Source organism: Polypterus senegalus, chromosome 17, assembly GCF_016835505.1.
Source record: "Polypterus senegalus isolate Bchr_013 chromosome 17, ASM1683550v1, whole genome shotgun sequence".
NCBI classification, from domain to species: domain Eukaryota; kingdom Metazoa; phylum Chordata; class Cladistia; order Polypteriformes; family Polypteridae; genus Polypterus; species Polypterus senegalus.
In genome coordinates this window covers 90,943,887-90,965,323 of record NC_053170.1, presented here as the reverse complement: position 1 = coordinate 90,965,323, position 21,437 = coordinate 90,943,887, and the positions used below count along the sequence as shown (strand labels likewise).

At 41.3% G+C, this 21,437-nt stretch overlaps 1 protein-coding gene across 2 annotated transcripts in view; it reads left to right on the top strand.

Moving 5' to 3' along the window:
• The first annotated feature begins 10,952 nt into the window (after positions 1-10,952).
• st6galnac2 (ST6 (alpha-N-acetyl-neuraminyl-2,3-beta-galactosyl-1,3)-N-acetylgalactosaminide alpha-2,6-sialyltransferase 2) overlaps positions 10,953-21,437 on the top strand; it is a 45,263-nt gene continuing 34,778 nt past the window's right edge. The window contains exons 1-2 of one of the 2 annotated variants that reach the window (XM_039739606.1): positions 10,953-11,155; positions 11,232-11,533. In XM_039739606.1, coding sequence (XP_039595540.1) covers positions 11,400-11,533 — 134 coding nt within the window. In that variant the 5' untranslated portion in view covers positions 10,953-11,155; positions 11,232-11,399. Of the gene's footprint in view, positions 11,534-21,437 lie in introns of both variants that reach the window. The other variant, XM_039739605.1, reaches the window with a different exon arrangement.

Genomic DNA, 21,437 nt, shown 5'->3' with positions numbered 1-21,437 from the left:
GTGTGATGGTCTGGGGTTGTTTTGCTGCTTCAGGACCTGGAAGGCTTGCTGTGATAGATGGAACCATGAATTCTACTGTCTACCAAAAATCCTGAAGGAGAATGTCCGGCCATCTGTTCGTCAACTCAAGCTGAAGCGATCTTGGGTGCTGCAACAGGACAATGACCCAAAACACACCAGCAAATCCACCTCTGAATGGCTGAAGAAAACAAAATGAAGACTTTGGAGTGGCCTAGTCAAAGTCCTGACCTGAATCCAATTGAGATGCTATGGCATGACCTTAAAAAGGCGGTTCATGCTAGAAAACCCTCAAATAAAGCTGAATTACAACAATTCTGCAAAGATGAGTGGGCCAAAATTCCTCCAGAGCGCCGTAACAGACTCATTGCAAGTTATCGCAAACGCTTGATTGCAGTTATTGCTGCTAAGGGTGGCCCAACCAGTTATTAGGTTCAGGGGGCAATTACTTTTTCACACAGGGCCATGTAGGTTTGGATTTTTTTTTCTCCCTAAATAATAAAAACCATCATTTTAAAACTGCATTTTGTGTTTACTTGTGTTATATTTGACTAATGGTTAAATGTGTTTGATGATCAGAAACATTTTGTGTGACAAACATGCAAAAGAATAAGAAATCAGGAAGGGGGCAAATAGTTTTTCACACCACTGTAAGTCTGGTGGTTTTCTGACTCTTTGTATTGAGCTGCATATTGTTCTTAGGGTTTGTGGCACTCAGGAATCTGATCAAACCATTTATTATTTTATTATTTTTTGATTATTCAATGTTTCATTTTGAAGTTCAGATTTGATTTGCCCGGGACCAGAAGTGACGGCATCGTAGGTGCCGGAGCCGGAAGTGATGTCATCATAGGCACCGGAAATGGAATGTGACATCATCATAGGCACCGGAACCGTAACATATTGTCATAATAGGAGCCGGAACCTGGTGGGATTTCCTGTGAATGGTCTGCAGAGGATTGAGAGAGAAAGTCAGTGCACCTCGGCCCCCTGGGTCTGGTGTGGAATTATCACTATTTAGGCCCATTAGCAGCCTCCCATTCTCACGTGTGGGACTCCGCCTAGAGGCCTGTGATGGCAAGGGGTCTTTTCGCAATGCTCATGATACTCCCCCTTTGTAAAGAAACCCCCTTCACCACTCAAGTCTCCACTGGATTAGATTATACATGAGGGTGTCTGCAGGCTGTATTGTTTAAAACATGACCAACTCTTTGCTAAGAAGTTCTGTTCATTAAATCTTACAGGTACCTGTGGGGGTCTTAATCCAGCTTTGCATTGCTCCTATGAACTTTACGGTGGTCATGTTTTGAATTACCACTATGACTCGGAAGATTGAACATAATAATTATATTAGAACATTAGAACACTCTAGACGAGAACAGGCCATTCAGCCCGACAAAGCTTGCCAGTCCTATCCACTTGTTTCATCCAAGAAAACATCAAGTCGAGTTTTGAAAGTCCCTAACGTCTTACTGTCTACCACACTACTTGGTAGCTTATTCCAAGTGTCTATCATTCTTTGTGTAAAGAAAAACTTCCTAATATTTGTGCGAAATTTACCCTTAACAAGTTTCCCTTTCAAGTGTTCTTGATCCACTGGACTAATTTCCCTTCATAATTTTAAACACTTCAATCATGTCACCTCTTAATCTTCTTTTGCTTAAACTGTAAAGGCTCAGCTCTTTTAATCTCCTCATAATTCAACCCCTGTAGCCCTGGAATCAGCCTAGTCGCTCTTCTCTGGACCTTTTCTAGCGCTGCTATGTCCTTTTTGTAGCCTGGAGACCAAAACTACACACAGTACTCAAGATGAGGCCTCACCAGTGCATTATAAAGGTTGAGCAGAACCTCCTTGGACTTGTACTCCACAGATCGTACTGTATAACCTGACATTCTGTTAGCCTTCTTAATGGCTTCTGAACACTGTTGAGAAGTTGATAGCTTAGAGTCCACTATGACTCCTAAATCCTTCTCATAAGGTGTACTCTTGAGTTTCCGACCGCCCATTGTGTATTCAAACCTAATATATTTACTTCCTATGTGTAATACTTTATATTTATGCGTATGGGGCAATGTTTGATATGTTACTGTATGTGGTGTGACCTGTGGATTTTTTGACATGAAAATGTTAGTTCTGCCATGTGAACCTGGGAAGAATAACTCAGTCAGAAGAGACAAAGGCATCCTAAGAAGTCATGCAGACTGTACGAGTCAAGCACTTAAAGAGAACTTCCTCTCCTGGCCTCAGTAAATGGCTGCTAGCAAGCCTTGGACAGGAGTCTGGCTTGGATCAGCTTATCACACTTGAGAATGTGAGTTACACCAAGTGGTGTGGGACAGAGTGGGCAGCATAAACGTGCAAGTAGGATGTTAACCTTTACAGGAAAGGCTACCAAAGGTGACCAGAAGAGGAAATGAAAGAAGAACAGAGTTTCAAAGCCAGAAAAGTCGTCCTAAGCAGGATCAAAGTTCAATTTTTAGTCTGTTAAGAATGTCTGCCCATATGTTTTTGGTGAACCACAATTGGGCCAACATGAGAGAGCATGGCATCCTACAATACAATTATAAAAAGATAAAAAAAAAAAACCAGGATGGATGGCAGTTGACAAGGAAACACAGAAGTGCAAAAATGGCTGAATTGACTTCAATTGTTTTGACTAACAAGGTCAGGATGATGAGGATACTGATAAATGAAGGCATGTTCATTAAGGTAACCACACATATTGCCACCAGAGAGGAATTCAAGACCCCAGGGGAATGAGTGACAAGAAGGTGAATTTGAAATGGGTCCTCTGGTGGCTTTTAAATTCCCTGATAAAAAAAAAATACAAAGCCCCAGAGCACCGGCCTGAGAAGAGCTCTCTGATTAATAAAACAAATGTTTGATGAGAACATCAATTCCTGCTCAGGTAGCACACCCACCCTAAGAGAGATGCAAATGTCTGTAAGGTGGCGATTTGGAACAGGTTGACTGGCAGGTAACATCTTTAACTCTGATTCAGTGATATTCTAGAAAGTTTAGGTGAGTATGCCATGTCCAGTCATGTTAAGAAGATAAGCCTTTTCTTCTCGTACCTTTATGTTCTTATGTTCTTAAGTACTGGCATTGCAAGCAATGTTTGCTTCCATTTGGGAGACAGGCATCATCCCAAAGGACTGGAAAACAGGACTTGTCATCCCTAATTGGAAAGGGAAGGGTGTTCACCTGGATTCCAGAAACTACAGGGGGATAACACTGCTCTTGGTGCCGGGTAAGGTCCTTGTTAGGGTGGTCCTCAATAGGATCAGTGATCTCTTGCTCACCTACCAGCAACCAGAGCAGTCTGGTTTTAAGCCTAAGAAGTCTACCATCAGCCTCATCCTGGCACTGAGGGTTCTCATGGAGCGCAAACACGAATCGGCAGAGATTTTTTCACAGGCTTTGTTGATTTTCATAAAGCGTTCAACTCAGTTCATCGAGCTGCCCTGTGGGACATCCTGAGACTTCTTGGGATCCTCCCAAAGTTGCTGGATGTCATGGCCGGCCTGGTACTGTGAGTGCTGTGCAGAGTGGAGACAGTTTCCCAGTTGATTCTGGGGTTTGTCAGGGGTGTGTTTTTGCTCCTACTCTATTCAATGCTTGCATGGACTGGGCGTTGGGTTGGGTCATGGGGTTCAGTGACTGTGGAGCATCTGTTAGCAAGGAAGGATGCACTGATCTTGACTTTGCCGATGATCCTGCGATCTCCACTGGAGTTAATGGAGGTTCTTATCAGGGCTCGCGAGAGACTGGGCTTGCGAGTGTCCCTGATAAAAACCAAGATCCAGACCTTTAATGACCTGTTAGGCACAGCCATCAGCAGTGTGTCTGTCTGTGGAGAGAGTGTCGACCTTATCAAGAGGTTTGCTTACCTTGACAGTGACGCTCATGTGTCTGAAGACTCTTCCTATGAACTCAGTAGACGGATTGGTAGAGCATTGGGGATCATGAGGTCACTGGAAAGGGGTGTGTGGTGTTCCTGATATCTCTGCAAAAGGACGAAGGTCCAACTCTTTAGAGTCATGGTGCTTCCTGTTTTGTTATATGGTTGCGAGACATGGATGCTATCCAGTGATCTGAGACAAAGACAGGGCTCCTTCGGTACTGTGTCTCTTCAGAGAATCCTTGGGCACCACTGTGGTTGCTTTTGTGGTTGCTCACAGAGTCCCGAATTAGACAAATTACCTGCATTGTGAGGAAGCATCAGTTACAACACTATGACTATGTGGTGTGATCCGGCTCACAGAGTCCTAATTGTTGGGTACACGAGCCGCTGGACCGGACCAAGGGGATGCCCATGTAACACCTGCGGTCTGTAGGAGATAGACAGTCATTTCTTTGGGGGGTGAGACTGGACCACATGTCCGCCTGGGGGGTTGCAAACCAGGATCTCGATCTGTTTAATCATGTGGCGGGTGTGGCAACGCACTGTACCAGTGCATACACCCCAACCTGACTTGACCTGACATAGTTAGCTTGGTTGGTCTACTGTACTTACTGTTTTTCAGCAAAATGTTATAATAAATTTCTTATGTGTGTTTTGGGGTAGTGGTTAGCACAGCTGTCCCACAGTTCCAGAGTATATGGCTTGAATCTTGACCCAGTCAGTGTATCTGTGGAGCTTACTGAAGGGAGAGAGAGAGGGGAAGTTAGTAGCATACATTTATATACCCACCACATGACAAACTACCTCAAGATCAGAGATTTGGACCCAAATACAGGTATGCGATGGGGAACAGCTCAGCATCACACTGCTTCAGATGAAATGGAACTGTCTGAGCACTTTTATGGTGGCTGGAGTGCCAATCCCGCCACCAACCCCCAAGCGGTTCTGCTGGATGCAGGTGAACGTCATACCCAGGACGGAGCAAATGCATTTAAGGGCCTTGCTCAAGGGCCCAACAGAGTGGAATCACTTCTGGCGTTTATAGGATCTGAACCAGCAACCTTCTGATTGCCAGAGCAGATCTCTAGCCTCAAACTCACTCCAAACAGAGGTTCAGTAAGAATTTTCCTAAATAAAATAAATCACAGACACTTTTAGTTCTTTAGTTGTCCCTAGCATGGATTTTCTTTATTGTCACGCACTCAGACCCCAGTTGCTATAGGTTCATGTGTGCGTCTCGCTCATTTACAGATGTGCCTTTATGTTACAAATTGTCTAACCTTTAACAATTCACACCTTGGTTAATATGTACATCTTTTAAATGCTGATTCTCAAAACACACAACTTGGTTATTGGTATAAACACCATGTCCTTGAGAAGTCCATTTCGGAATGTACTTGTCAAACCCAAAGAAGCTGAAAAAAGCCGAAACTGTTTCATTTCCTCCTATTTAAACTTAACTAATTAACTAACCATAAAATAAAATGAAACACATGAAGTAAGTTCTCCATTACCTTAAGTATGTTATTTATCTATTAATTATTACTACTGCATGCTGAGCACTGCCAACTTAATGATTATGCAGACCATGTCAGGTGCGCTTTTCCCAGAAGATTAAATGTACTAACATACTACACACTTCTAGGAGCGATGCTGTGATCGCAAATAGCATAGCAAAGCAAGCTTGAGGACCACTATGCTTGCACGGAGGCCCTTGAAGCTGCCAGAATTTCACATACAATCCCAGAATCTTCCAACTATACCCCACATTACATATACTGTGTACACTGTGGACCCCCAGGGGGTGCACAGCCGCCCCAACCCAATACAGACAGGCAGAGACACAAGTCCAGGATACAACACATATTTATTTTTCTACGTGGGAAACGCTTTCTCGTTTCCCACCTCACAGCACAGTCACAATAAGCACAGTCCACAGCATTTTCTTTTCCTTCTCCTCTTTCTCGCTCTTCACCACCACCACCATTCCTCCTCCTCCAGCAAGCTTCATCTACCTCGGAGTAGTAGTCGCTGGCTCCTTTTGTAAGGCACCCAGAAGTACGCCAGCTGCTCATAAACCTACTTCCAGCAGCTCTTCTGGGTGTGGCAGAAGTGCTGCAACCCTGGCCTCAGCGGTAGCTGCAGCACCTCTTGGCATCACCCACGGACTCCAGCAGGGCTGCACCAATCTACAACTAGCTCACCTTTGGGGACGTGGCTGCAAACTGAAATGTCCCAGAGGGAAAGCCATGCAGGCCTTGGAAAGAACAGGCACAATCTGATATATTACAGCCATAGTGTGCTCCCTGGCTTGTGTTTATTTTCCTTTTTTGCCCTTTCTTTGTTTATTTTAATGCAATACTTTTCATGTGTCTATTATAATACTGTACTTTTGTTAACAATGTTCTGTTTATTTATTATTTAGTATCTACCTATTGTGCTTCAGTGTTCTGTTATGTCCCTTGTGCTTTGTTGGTGGAACCTTAAGAGGCCGGACTACCCTAATGTCACTGTTGAAGGACCACTCTCAGCCTACAGTACATATCTGAGGGAGTTGAGAGAAAGATGAATGCAGCCAATAAGAAGTAGGTCCTTGAAGGAAACCTGCTCCAGAGTGCACGTGACCCCAGGCAGGGGCAACAGTTCAGCTTTCTGCACTACATTGACCTCATGCATACAGCTATAAGTCAATGATAGTGTGGCTTCAGGACAAGTCTCCGACTATCTTGAAGTTATCCAGCCAAACTTCAAACTTAAACCCCACCGAGCATCTGTGGAGAGACCTGATGATGGCAGTTTACTGACACTTCCCATCCAATCTAATGGAGTTTGAGAGGATCCGTTAGGAAGTATTGGAAAAAAACTGCCCAAATCACGTGTGCGAAGCTTCTAGAGACTTAAACTGGAATTGCAGCCAAAGTGGCTTCTACAAGTCCTGAACTGAGGATCAAAATACTTCTAGGAATGAGAAATTTCAGTTTTGATTTTTTTTTTTTTAATCTGTAAACCAGGGGTGCCCAATGCGTCGATCGCGATCGACAGGTAGATCGCAAAGGTAGTGCAGGTAGATCGCGTTGGATTTAAAAAAATATTTTTTTAAACGCTAGTCTATCATATATTCTCCCTATGGCATTTGCACTTGATTGACATACAGGGCGGCCAGTCTGAGATCTCTTTTCTTCTGTCATCCCGCGCACGCACGATCAAACTCGCGAGCTGCTACAAAACTCCGGCTGTGATCTAGTTAGCCTTCCAATTTATATCGACTAAAGAAGGGATTTAAAAAAAATTGTTTGGGGAGGGTATGGGCTGGATGTGGAATTGGAAGAGGATTTTTTTCTCACAACGTCACAATCGAAGTGCGTTTGTCTGATCTGTCAATCTATCATTGCTATTATAAAGGAAAATGTGGAAAGGCACTTTCGAACTGTTCATAAAAACTACGAAACTGATGTCCTTCCAAAAAGCGATCTGAGAAAGAGAAAACAGAGGGAACTAAAATCGCAGTTAATTGGACAGCCGTCATTTTTCACTCGGATGAATTCAAAAGCTCCTTGACTGCATTATTCGGCTACTTATTTATGCGAGTCAGCCTTTTCCCACATGACGATAATTATATCCAAATACTGTAGTGACCATAAATGTATTGAATTGTTATTGTGCCATAAAGGTTTTTCAGTTATTCAAGGTACAACAACATATATTTCATGTATAAAGTATACTCAGTATGTATATCATTTTTAATGTAGGTAGATCATTTCGACCTGGTCATTTTAAAAGCAGCTCGCAAGCCGAAAAAGTGTGGGCACCCCTGCTGTAAACCTTTCTGAAAACATGTTCTCACTTTGTCATTATGGGCTATTGAGTGTAGATTGATGGGCAAAACTGGCAGATTTAGGCACTGAAAATTAAATCTACAACACAATAAATTGCACAGAAAGTGAAAGGATACTTTCTGCATTGTTAAAAAAAGCTTTATCTTTGGCGTGGTTTGGTCTGAAAGTGTTGTCAGATATCACATTTGTTTCTGTCACATGATGTAGGAGTTTCGCTTCTCTTGAGTATAAACACAGCTGGCTGGGACTAGTTAGCACTTAATTCATCACCTGAAAGAGGCCCTAAGCTCTTCATTTTATTTTTATTTTTAACTGAGTTCAATTTTACTTTATTATTTGCCCCTGTGCTAGCTGGAATAGGCTTCAGCCCCACCAAGCTCAAGGCCCTGCTACGGATCAAGTGGGTCAGAAAATGACATGAAATTCAGCGTTTTTAACGTCTTGTCAGTGACGCAATGGAAAGGATGAGAGGGTGCCATTGATGGCTGTGTTTAACGCATCATTTGGCTATGACCCAGCTCTAAACGGAGTCCAGAATCCTTGTCACCTCACCTGGGTTCAGCTACCAAGTCTCAGTTGGTTTCATTTTTATGAGGGCCTCCTAACTTCTAGACCCCTGGGCCTCCAATCTAAAAGACTGGACTGAGGATCCATGCATGCTTCTTCTACTTCTTTTGGCTGTTCCCATTAGGGGTCGCCACAGCGGATCATCTTTTTTCATATCTGCCTGCGCTCTACATCTAGCACCATTACATCCACCACCTGAATGTCCTCCCTCACTACATCCATAAACCTCCTCTTAGGCCTTCCTCTTTTCCTCTTGCCTGGCAGCTCCGTCCTTAACATCCTTCCCCCAGTATACTCAGCATCTCCCCTCTGCACTTATCCAAACCAACACAATCTCACCTCTCTGACTTTGTCTCCCATATATAAAAAAAGGGGGTTTCCATCAAGGCAAATGCAGTAGTGGTCAACATAAAACACAGAAATTAAGACTAATAAATCACTGACAGCATTTAGCTTTTCTTGTGCCCAGCTTCCATGCACCTGCTCGCCTTGGGTGTCCAAACTTGACGCATTCACCTGTTCCTGATTTATCCAGTCTACAATAGGAGCTGAAGGTTATAAAAAGGGTCCATTGACAAAACTGAGACAGAAGAGACAGCCTGCAGTCCAATTAGTTCAATTCTACTTAGGTATGCTTTAAAAACCAAATAGATGAACTGGTATGGAGGACTGGATGAGGTTGGTTTTGATGAACATTCATTTTCATGCTGGTCATAACATCTTGCTCCCCTGACAGTCACTAACAGTTTGGAGGGATTCCGGGTGTTCATGTAGCGGGGGGTAGACATTGGTGCATATGTGTGTGGTGCATAAAGGGGCAGTGTTTGTTCCTCCCTTGTTCTGATTATAAATTCCAGGTCTGCACCAAAATCTGCCGACCCAAAACTATCATTGTACTTTAAAGATTTAGGTGTACTGAGTTAATTTCTGAAATTGTAATTTGTCAACCACAAAGCATTTCCACAAGATAATCGAGGTTCAGGGGAAAAATTCTATTTTGAAAAAAAAATTATATTTATTTTATGGCAAACATATTTTTTGTCCTCAGAATATTACTTGAAGCATATTTTGAGGTGCAAAATAGCAGTTTTCCCTTTTCTTACCGTTATTTGAGATGGAAACACCCCAAAATCAAGTATTCGCTACACATTTTTAATACACAATGGGTTGATCTGACAATTAAAGGTGCTGCTTTTGAGAAGGATTTAGGAGTCGCAGCGGACTTAACAATTTCAACTGCCGGACAGTGTTCTGAAGCCTAAAAGTAGACTAACAGAATGATTGGTTATATAGCGCCCTGATCTGTAAAGCACAAGTCCAAAGAGGTTCTGTTTAAGCTTTATAACGCACTGGTGAAAAGTACTGAGTGCAGTTTTAGTCTCCAAGCTACAAAAAAGACACATCAGCACTAGAAAAAGTCCAGAACAGAGTGATTAAGATGATTCCAGGACTGCAGAGAATGAGTTATAAGTTACGATTAAAAGAGCTGAACCCTTTCAGTTTAAGCAGAGGCGGCCTTTGGGGGTGGCGACTAGGGCGATAGCCCCAGGCCCCAAGCCTGAGGGGAGCCCCGCGATAGGAGATTCTTTTGTCACCGTCAGCTCATCATACAAATATGCGGGGCCTCTGCAAGACATTCAAATCCGTTATAGACTGAAATACGGTACGTGGTGGATTTCTTCGGAATAAGGCACCATGTTTTTAACAATAATAAGGTGTGCAGCATTAGAGGCGGACAAGCCCGTGAGCGTGGCGGTACGGTATATAGCCTACACTTATGTCTCTCAGCCCCGCATATGACACTCGTACTCCTACGGCCGCCTCTGGTTTAAGCACACAGAGGTTAAGGAGTGATAAGACTGAAGCGTACCATGAAATGTATACTGCGCGTGCGCAGAACAGCTTTCGGGCACATTTCGGTGGGTTGCGTGGTTTGATATAACACCGGCAACAGAAAATTTCTGTGGTGATCCCGGTTCCCTTGATGCCCTAAACACGTTCTTATTTTGCTTAATGGTTAATCCAGCCTTATGTGTACTGTATGTGTTGGTACCATTATTTAATTGCTGACATTTTATATAATTGTTTTAATACATTTGTTCTCCGCTGTTGCTCTTTGTCGTTTTGTTGATATTATCTTAATACTGTTATTTAATCGATCAATATCGAGGAAGGTGTTCGCAGGCGGTTTAGGGCTGAGCTGCTATCTGGATCAAATACATCACCAAAAGCGTTGACTTATCGCGATATAATATGTGTAATTCAAAACTGTTTGAAGTGTAAACAATTAACCGAAAAATATATTAGCTTTGTCTCTAAAATAGCGTTTTTACATTATTTTAAATTTACATCTATCAAAATCTGATTGTGATAGAATAGTTCTTATTTGGCAGATTTGGACTCTAGGCACCCTCAAAATCGTTAAGAAACACATTAAATCTTTGATGGGGCGATGACTTTTTTGTTTTTGTGGACAATTAATTAATCCATTACTTTTAAATTGCAGACTGATTTTTTCCTCCCAAATCGCAAAGATCATAAAACAAAACCACACCCAAAGCGGCATGCTTTCAGCCTCTTGAGAGTCACGCCCACTTGTTTTACATAGCCACGCCTCTTAAGCGTCCCCCCCCAAAAAAATCAAGCACTATACAGGTTTTCCGCGATATGTAAAAAAAGTCTAAAAAACGAAGTCATTTAGTTCCGAACTTACAAGCAACACCGTAACATCGTAACCCTGACAGCCGATGTGGCGTGGCGCGACGCTCCTGAAGGGCAGGTCATCTATCTCCGCCCAGGCTAGCGACAAACACTTCGTACAGCTGACAGGTGGGAGTGAAGTCCATGCTTTTCTTTCTTGCCAGAAACCGCCTATTTTTAAAGCGTTACATGTCAATCTCCCCAGGCGCAAACGTTTTACCTTCTTCAGCCGGATCGCCCGCTAGTGCTCAAGTCGCGCGCCTTGCCTGGACAAAGTGCGAGGTCCCGGACTGGCCGACAGAGAGATAGCGCGGGCGGGCATGGACTGTAGTGGCGCCCTCTGAGCCCCGCCACTTGTTACCACTCGCACACAATGAACGGCGTTTCCTGGAGGCTTTGTAAAGGGAAGGCTTCCTGCTTTGCTGTCGTTGTACTGGTGACAATTTCAAGTTTTCTTTATGGGCACTATCGCCTCTCCGGACTCGTTGGCGCTGGTGAAAAACCTCGGTAAGTCGTTTTGTGTTATTTGTACTTTTTCCTTGCGACTCGTTTCCAGCTTTGTTTGGTTAAATCTGCATGCTGTTCACCATGGAGAGGAGGGCTGTTTTGAGTTTCCGCAAGGCAATTATTAACTTGTGTTTCTAACATTTTGTTTTCTGTTAAATCATCGCAGGATTCTACATGGTTTACTTTTGCTGTGCGGTTCTTCAATTCGTATTCTTTGCTGGCGACGGGTAAAAGCCGCTTCGAAACCAACCGAACGCCGTGTCAAAAGACAAGCCCGAGGCACCTGCCCCCCGGGGCTCACCCGCTTCACTCACGTTGGGTTATAGTGTGGGCGATTCTACGATACTTGCTGCGACATAACCTTCGCATTGATTTCTCTGACTTTTTAATTACACTCCATGTCTAACTTTTGGTGATCGGATACGGTATTCCTAACTAAAGTGTGCATGCTAAAAAGCAGCGGTTCAAGCCTCGGCTTGTCGTGCATTCTTCATGCTGGAGTCTCTGCCACCGCGCTGCTCGGGGGGCTCACAAAAAACGTAGCAGTTACCGGATTAGCAGTCGCCGCGCTGAACTCCCTTTTCAGTACGTAAATGATCCTCCAGGCAAGGCAACGCATTAAGTTTTGCTTTTGAAAGGTCAATTGGTTTTTTTTTAAACATGTTAATGTTTTGCTTTATTGTGTGGATTTGTTGCCATTTAATTTGCGTTCCGGCCGACAAAAATCACGCCAGGTCCTATAAAGCGTGACCGTCACAAGGAAGTGGGAAGAAGAAGTTGCAATTTAACTTTCTTCACTCTTTAATAATGTTCACAGTTGTTCGCCTTTTTGAATATCCTGCTGCAGCTACAGAGTTTGCTCCTCGCGAATGTATTCATCATCTGACTCACTTTTTTCCATTTGTTTTGCACTAGCAATCAAAACATGGGATACACCCAAAAATGTTCATGGTTTTTGATTAGAAATGGGGGTCTTTTTATCAATTAAATTGATTTAAAAATGCAGCCAAGACATCACTAGGCTGTTACTGCTTGAAACGACATATTTTAAATTTATTATTCATGTGACTGCAAATCCCTATTTTCAGCAACCATTCATTTAGAGTAATAGATGAGAGAGGCTAATTGGGGAAATACAAAAAAGTGTGTTTATTTAGTGTCCTAATGGTAAACTCCCATAGCTTATCCTTTAATTAGTTATTAGAGAAACCTTTCATTGTATTAACACCACAGAAGTCTGTTATCGTGTTGATTGGGTTGCAAGGTACTAACATTCCTAAAGTTCAATTCTGGGTTCAGAAATAGCCAAAATTAAACCAAATTCTTAAGACACACGTCGCTCTGTTGTGTGTGGTTTTGGTCTATGGGGGAGGAGCGAAAGCTTTAAATTCGTCAAATTTCGATCTCCTGTTTTCGACGGATCTCGATATTTTAGGGTTCCCTGATACCGAAAACCTCGATATCTTAGATGAGTGTGTGTCTGTCTGTGTGTCCCATGATCTTGCGGATGGTCTAGAGCTAAAATGGCTGGACAGAAAAATACCCAACTCAAAACTTAAGCCTGTTATGAGATGACGATGTGCTGATTCGTTTTTGAGCCAAATCGTGCAAGAGAAAGAGGTGTTTTAGAGGAGCCCTGAAATACTGTAATTCCGCAATTAATTATGAATTTTTTTCGTTGATTGCTATCGTAATGACTTGTTTTATGATCAGAAAGATCAGCATCAGAGCTATAAATAATTACTAAAATGTTAGAATTATTTGGGTAACTTGGTTCCGAGGGTGCAAAGCCGACTGACGCTCACGTCTGAATTTTTTTTCTGTGCAGAATGAAGGCTATAGCATTTGACCAAATACATACTGTCATGTGAAAACATTAGGACACCCTTTGAAAGCATGTGGTTTTTGTAACATTTTTAATAAATGGTTATTTCATCTCCGTTTCAACAATACAGAGATTAAAGTAATCCAACTAAACAAAGAAAACTGAAGAAAAGTCTTTTCAAGATCTTCTGTAAATGTCATTCTACAAAAATGCCTATTCTAACTGAGGAAAAGATAGGACACCCTTGCCCCTAATAGCGAGTGTTACCTCCTTTGGCTGAAATAACTGCAGTGAGACGGTTCTTGTAGCCATCTACCAGTCTTCGACATCGGTCTGAGGAAATTTTACCCCACTCCTCAATGCAGAACTTTTTCAGCTGTGAGATGTTTGAGGGTTTCTTGCACGTATTTAGCCCTTTTCAAGTCACCCCACAGCATCTCAATGGGATTCAAATCTGGACTTTGACTTGGCCATTCCAGGACTCTCCATTTCTTCTTTTTCAGCCAATCTTTGGTTGATTTACTAGTATGTTTTGGGTCATTGTCATGTTGCATGGTCCAGTTCCGCTTCAGCTTTAATTTTCTAACTGATGGTCTCACATGTTCTTCAAGCACCTTCTGATACACAGTAGAATTCATCGTGGATTCTATGATGGTGAGCTGACCAGGTCCTGCTGCAGCAAAGCAGCCCCAAACCATGACACTTCCACCTCCATGCTTCACAGTTGGTATGAGGTTCTTTTCTTGGAATGCTGTGTTTGGTTTTCGAAACATGTCCTCTGCTGTTGTGTCCAAATAATTCAATTTTGGACTCATCTGTCCAAAGAACATTATTCCAGAAGTCCTGGTCTTTGTCAACTTTATCTCTGGCAAATGTCAGTCTGGCCTCGATGTTTCTCTTGGAAAGCAAAGGTTTCCTCCTTGCACACCTCCCATGCAAGTTAAACTTGTACAGTCTCTTTCTGATTGTAGAGGCATGTACTTCTACATCAACAGTAGCCAGAGCCTGCTGTAGTTCTCGAGATGACACTTTAGGGTTTTGGAGACCTCTTTTAGCATCTTGCGGTCTGCTCTTGGGGTGAACTTGCTGGGGCGACCAGTCCTGGGCATGTTGGCAGTTGTTTTGAAAGCCCTCCACTTGTAGACTATCTTCCGGACAGTGGAATGGCTGATTTCAAAATCTTTTGAGATCTTTTAAATCCCTTCCCAGACTCATAGGCTGCTACAATCTTTTCTGAAGTCCTCTGACAGCTCTTTTGTTCTCACCATGGTGCTCACTCTCACTTCAACAGTCAGGAGCACACCAAACTAAATGTCTGAGGTTTAAATAGGGCAAGCCTCATTCAACATGCAGAGTAACGATCTACTAATTATGTGCACCTGGTGTGATATACCTGTGTGAGATCTGAGCCAATTTAAGAGGGAATACATGTGAGGGTGTCCTATCTTTTCCTCAGTTAGAATAGGCATTTTTGTAGAATGACATTTACAGAAGATCTTGAAAAGACTTTTCTTCAGTTTTCTTTGTTTAGTTGGATTACTTTAATCTCTCTGTATTGTTGAAACGGAGATGAAATAACCATTTATTAAAAATGTTACAAAAACCACATGCTTTCAAAGGGTGTCCTAATGTTTTCACATGACTGTATATATATATATATATATATATGTATATGAAATCTTCAGTTTCTCAGCAAAGATGTCTACTGCTGTCTTGAACAGGGCAGACTGGATATAACCAGGATAGAAAAAGCAAGAGAAGGTCCAGATGCACAATGGCATAAAGAAGAGAAGAGCATCAATGTGAGAAATAAACCCCTACAGGCCCTTTGTTAACTTCTTACTTTAATGCACACTAAATAGCAGTGTAATCTACAAAAAGAAAAGATGACTCCAGGATGGTGACCATAGTACTCTTCTCCAGTCATCTTCTGTCCAATGTCTGTGTTCTTCTGCCTTTTCCAAAAGATATGGCTCTTTCTTTGAATCACTGCCTCTTAGGCCAGCATCCTGGAATTGTCTTTTCTCTGTTGCTGACGACACTTGTATTTGCCATGTATTTAAGGAAGAAGCCTACCGAGGACTATGAGGTGTTTTGTTTCGCACATTCTAATGTCCTTATCCTCATGTGCAGTTGTGTGTCTCGGCCTTCCCCTTTTTCTATCCTGGTTAGATTCAATTAGTCCTCTAGAAACAATAGACACCTTTTTTATGAAGTGTTCAGTTTCTTGGCAACCATTTCCATGGAATAACCTTCTTTGTGCGGGGAAAAAAAGAAATAGACTGACGTGTTTTGAGAATGAGGTTTCATTTTGGCCATTTCTGAACCCAGAATTTAAGTTTGAGTGCCAGTACCTTGAAAACCAAGTGAACAGAATTAACAGTTTTCAGCAGTGCTAATGCAATTAAGGCTTCTATAATAACGTTTTAGCATTTAGAAAGTTCACGTCTAAGCTTAGTGCGTTGACCGTTGGGACACTGAAGGAACAGCTGCTGAAAATGGGGCTTTGTAGTCATGTGACTAATAAATTAAAATCCATCACTAGCAATATTAGTCGTGTCTTGGCTATATTTTTAGTATCAATTTCCATCAAAAGATGGAACATTTTCTGGGTGTTTCTAGACTTTTGTCACTCTGTGTCATGCTACTGTAGTTTATAGTTATGGCCATGAATGTTTAAGCAGAATGCAGACAAAAAATGATATAATACAAGCCAAAGTTGACTAATGCTGTACAAACAAACTGAAAAATTTCCAAGAATAAAAGGACAAATCTTTTTAGTTGTGCTGCATAATCCACATGTCAGTTATATGCGAAAAATGTTGAAAATGCTTGCATTTTTATCTATTGTTAAATAGATACTTCCCAAAAAAAAAAAAAATCGGCCCACATCATAAACATCAGGGTTGCTTTTTTATTTGTAGTGAGACCAGCTTTGTTATATGGGCAGGAGACAGAGCTGGAGGTGGCAGAGTTAAAGATGCTAAGATTTGCATTGGGTGTGACAAGGATGGACAGGATTAGAAATGAGGACATTAGAGGGTCAGCTCAAGTTGGACGGTTGGGAGACAAAGTCGGAGAGGCGAGATTGCGCTGGTTTGGACATGTGCAGAGGAGAGATGAGGGGTATATTGGGAAAAGGATGTTAAGGATAGAGCTGCCAGGGAAAAGGAAAAGAGGAAGGCCCAATGAGAAGGTTTATGGATGTGGTGAGAGAGGACATGCAGGTGATGGGGGTGACGGAGCAAGATGACGAGGACAGAAAGATATGAAAGAAGATGATCCGCTGTGGCAACCCCTAACTGGAGCAGCCGAAAGAGTTAGAAGAAGAAGATAGGAGCAAAATAATATTTTATACAATCAAGTCTAATGTAACAAAACAGAATTCTACCCTTACCCGAGAGAGGAACGCCAACAGCATGAGCAAAAATAAAATAAAAAAAAAAAAGTATTTGCTTTTTATATTGAAGATCTGCTTCTTCCCCTCATTATTTGGTCGAGAGCAGGCGTGTCAAGCTGTGATCCTAGAAGGCTGCTATGGCTGCAGATTTTTGCACCAGACACTTTTTTGATTTTTTTTTTTAAAATGGGTAACCTGTTACAGCTGCTAATTTACCATAATAATCTTTATTTTGATTGACTGCCTTAATGGTTGTTTTTTGTTGTTTTTTTTACCTTAATTGGCAGCCAAACAAAGAGAGAGAAAACAAAGTAACCACCTAATTCAGGGGTTTCTAATTGAGGGTCACCATTGTCATTCCAACCACTTTCCTATTTAGCTGTTAATGACTTTAACATATTGGCTTGTTAGTATTTTGATTCTAACTTATCAGTCATTTCTAATTCTCATTTCCTGCGCCAAAGAGATTATCCATCCAGATATTTTGAGTTAGAGCAGGTCCGTATTTTTTTTTTTTATTTTTATTTTCCATCCCCAAACCACAAAGAGAGATTGAATGAAGGACAAGTGCAAATGAAATTGAAGTTTGCCCGTTACATTTTGGCTCATTTTACATCTCATTATTGTTTGAATGCTCATGAAAGATGACATTACACAATTTTAAATACTGTACAAGTCAAGTAAAACCAAGACAACACAGTATGTTCTTTAATCATTAGTAATTGGTTAGTAATAGAGAAAGTGGCATGAATGAATACCTGCAGCCACCGTAGACATTACTGGTCAAATGGTCTTATCTTCAGCAGTAAGCAATCCTAAATGGACTTGGCATTTACTGTTTATGATGTGTGCTGATTTTTCTTTCTTTTTTTTTTTCCTTTTTCTGGAAGTATCCATTTAACAATATTTTATCAAAATGAATTGAATGTAATTTGCCATAACTTACAATGTATACTTTGTAATAAAATGCTTAGTTACAGAAGTTCAATAAAAGTATCGTATGAAAACAAAGACGCCTATACAAACTTCTGGCTTGAATGAGATCTGTTGATCAGAAGCTTGTAGAAGGCAGTAAGAGGCGGTCAGATCTGCTCAGTTGTACTGCAGGCTTTAATTTAAAGGCACTGACGTTCAACTAGACCGGTCCAGCTTGTTGTGTCCACAAATCCAACCTGCTCATTGCAGTTTGTTTGTTGTGATGTCCCCATTAACCTCTTGTTGCCTAAATTTATTTACAATTATATATATATATAAAAAAAAAATTATTTGTGTTTTTGCTTCAAGCAAATGCTAAATTAAGTGGAGATTGTTAATCTGAATATGGCACACAAGCAAACAATAAGCTGGTACGTATTTGTATCTTGGTACAATTTCTCAAAATTAGCAGTCAAAATCTATGTGCACGGCCACACCAAAACTTCGCTTCCATCAGGTGGCTGTAGTTTCCACTAGGACTGCAAGATGGCATGACCAGTGCTTCTAATACGATCCTTCGTACTTATCGAATACACATCAACCAGTGTTGGCGGGATACATATGCCACCTCAGCTGCATTCAGGCCGGAAGTGGTTTGAAGCGATTTCAAGACAATCGTCTACAAGGGTTTAAGTCACCAGCTTTCTTGTTCTTCTTTCAGCTGCTGCCGTTTAGGGGCCGCCACAGCAGATCATCTTTTTTCCATATTTTCCTGTCCTCTGCATCTTGCTCCATTACACCCACCACCTGCATGTCCTCTCCTACCACATCCATAAACCTCCTAGGGTCAGACTAATCGGCTCATTGGGATATAAGTACAGAGAGAGATTCACTTCTGTTCTTGAGCTACTAGTAAGTTGCATCATCCTGATTAAATTTATCTCCTTGGGCTGTAATGTGAACGAGGTCAGTCAATATTTCAATGAGTGGATAACACATTTTAGTTTTAATTGTAATGTGATTGCGTTTAACCATTACTTGCTCATATCCAGTTACTCATTTCTCGTTTTGAAGCCCATCTAGCATTAAAACAGCATCATAAGTAAGAAGTTTAAGCCGAATCTCCACAATTTAAAAAAAAAAAAAAATAGTACCTGAGCTCCATGTGACTTGCCATGAGATGTAAAAGTTCATCCAAATTCTTTAAAAGTGATCAAACATCCCACATTTATGGAGACGGGCCGGTTCTGAGTCATTTTCGTCCCATCTTTATCCTTCCCAGGAATCTTCACTCTTTCCAGCTTTGGTTGGGCTGCTTCTTCGATCAACAGTGCCTGTTGCACATTATAGTAATGCTACCTGCTGAGTATGGAAATATTAAATATATTTCACTTTATGTTCACAGAGTCTAAGAGTAGCCTTCTGATCCTTTTCATTCACTCTGTGACAACTTTAAAGTTCACAGCTTATCTAGATGGCAGTTGAGATGGCACAATTACTTTGGTCTGCATCTGACAGAAGCAATAAAAATTAAAGTTCATAGTAACAAAGCAGAGGCCAGATCGTGATAATAAACAGAGTGATAATCCTGAGAGTTTCTCCAAAAAAGGGGGAAAAAAGTATGAACTATAAAAGGCAGCCACAGCTACCAACACTACACCTTGAAGAGTAATGTGTAATGCATTTTGAGCACACGACTAGATAAGTGACATGTGGATTATACAACACTAGTAATATAAGATTATTTCTTTTTTCTCATGGATTTTTTTCCTTTCTATCACTACAAACTACACTTTATGAGTAATGATAAAAAACAAAAAACTTTAAGGACTCCTCCAAGAACTTTGGAACCAATGTAGTAATGAAGGGTTATTCCTTGAATTTGTTACATTAAAAAAAAAAAATGTCTTCCTTTAGAGCAGGGGTCCTCAATCACGGTCCTGGAGGGCCACAGTGGCTGCAGGTTTTTGCTCCAACCCAAGTGTTTAAAAAGAAGCACCTATTGCTCAAGTAACACTTCTGCTTCACTTTAGTTGTCTCACTCATTAAAATTTTGAACCTTATTGCTTAATTTATTCTTAAACAGCTGTATTCTTGGTTTTTTTAATTGTTACTACTTCGCAATAACAGGTAAATGACAAAAGAAACCAGCATTTCTTCATTTACCTTGTTACTATTTACACTGGTATGTATTTATCATGCACTATTGGGTTTAATTAAATACTTGGAAGGAAAGTGAAGCGAAAAAAGTGAAGGACTGAGAATTACTCATCCATTTTATCCTCCAAATCATTTGGATGTTATCCTTAGAAAGGGGAAAATTATCTAGGATATGAGAATTACCTGACATGGCAGAGTTAAAGCACTAACAAGCCATGAAATCAAATTCTTGGCAAGAATTGCCTTCTAATTAAGCAATTTGGTTAGAAAAAAAACCCTGCAGCCACTGCGGCCCTCCAGGACTGTGATTGAGGACCCCTGCTATAGAGTAAGGGTTTCAAACTGAATTCTTGCAGCTTTCTTAATTCTTAACTGAGTAATGTCGCTAATGAAAATGTTTTTCAAGACGTCCTGTCATTTTCTAACTCAGTCAGTCCAGACCAGGGTTATGGAGGGAGCCTGGAGTCTGTCTCAACCAGCATAGGTCACAAGGCAGGAATAAACCCTCTCCATCGCAGAACCAACATACTGTACACACACCCCACTCCCACTCCCATGGCCAATTTAGTGTCACTGACTCACCTAACCTGCATGTCTTTGGACAGTGGGACGAAACCAGAGCACCTGGAGTAAGCCCATGCAGACTCCATACAGGGAGAACCAGGGATACAAACCCTGTTCTACATGCTGTGAGTCAGCAGTGCTGCCGCTGTGCCGCCCATTACTCCCTCGCTTTTATTTCTTTATTGCTAACTAGAATGTAGTTAAAATACTGAGCTCAAGAAACATTTAGATCAGTGTAATAACTAGAATTTTATGGACTCTTATGCAAAAAAAACCTCCTTTTGAAATGAAGTTAAATCCACCTGTATAAGCTGCTTAAAAGGTCAATCTTCACAATTAAGCTTTATGGAGTTGTGGGAATGATAACACCATTAACCTTTCGATTCAGATGTCAGGCAAGCATGTTAATAATAAAGCCTTGTGAAAAAACAACCATGCAGTTACCATAGGCCCTTCAGCCCCATGGGCCCTGGTGCAACTGGCCTGCCTATAGTTACAAAACTGATTTGGATGACAGTCTCAGGAAAAGAAAACACGCAGTTTTAGAAATGTCTGACATTAGAGACTATGTGCACTGCCAAGCTCGAATACAGGAGTCTCAAAAATATTTCTTGGAGGACTGCAAATTATTATTTTGTAGCAATCAATTTAATTAGAAGCTAATTCCCGCTGTTGATTTTGCATTTTTTTTTTTATTTAATTATGTCTTCCAAGTGGCAAGTACATATGTTCCATTAAAAGCAGTAACGGGTAGCTAATTAAGAAGGCGAAAGGAATGCAATCCTGATCCCTGCATTAGCACATCATTTTGGAGTTGTTGAGCTTTTAACATTTGTTTCACAGTCACATCCACCTTAAGTCTGCACCTGCAGATTTGCTAGTTGTGTGTTTTTTAGTTTACATGGTTTTGCTGCAGAATCTCCTTTGGAGCTGTTGCACGTTTTTAAATTTGCATTTTTTTTTTCCTTGACTGATGTGTAGATTTAGCTCTACTTTTAGATTTGGTTGCCTTTTAAATTTGTTTCACATTTAACACCAGT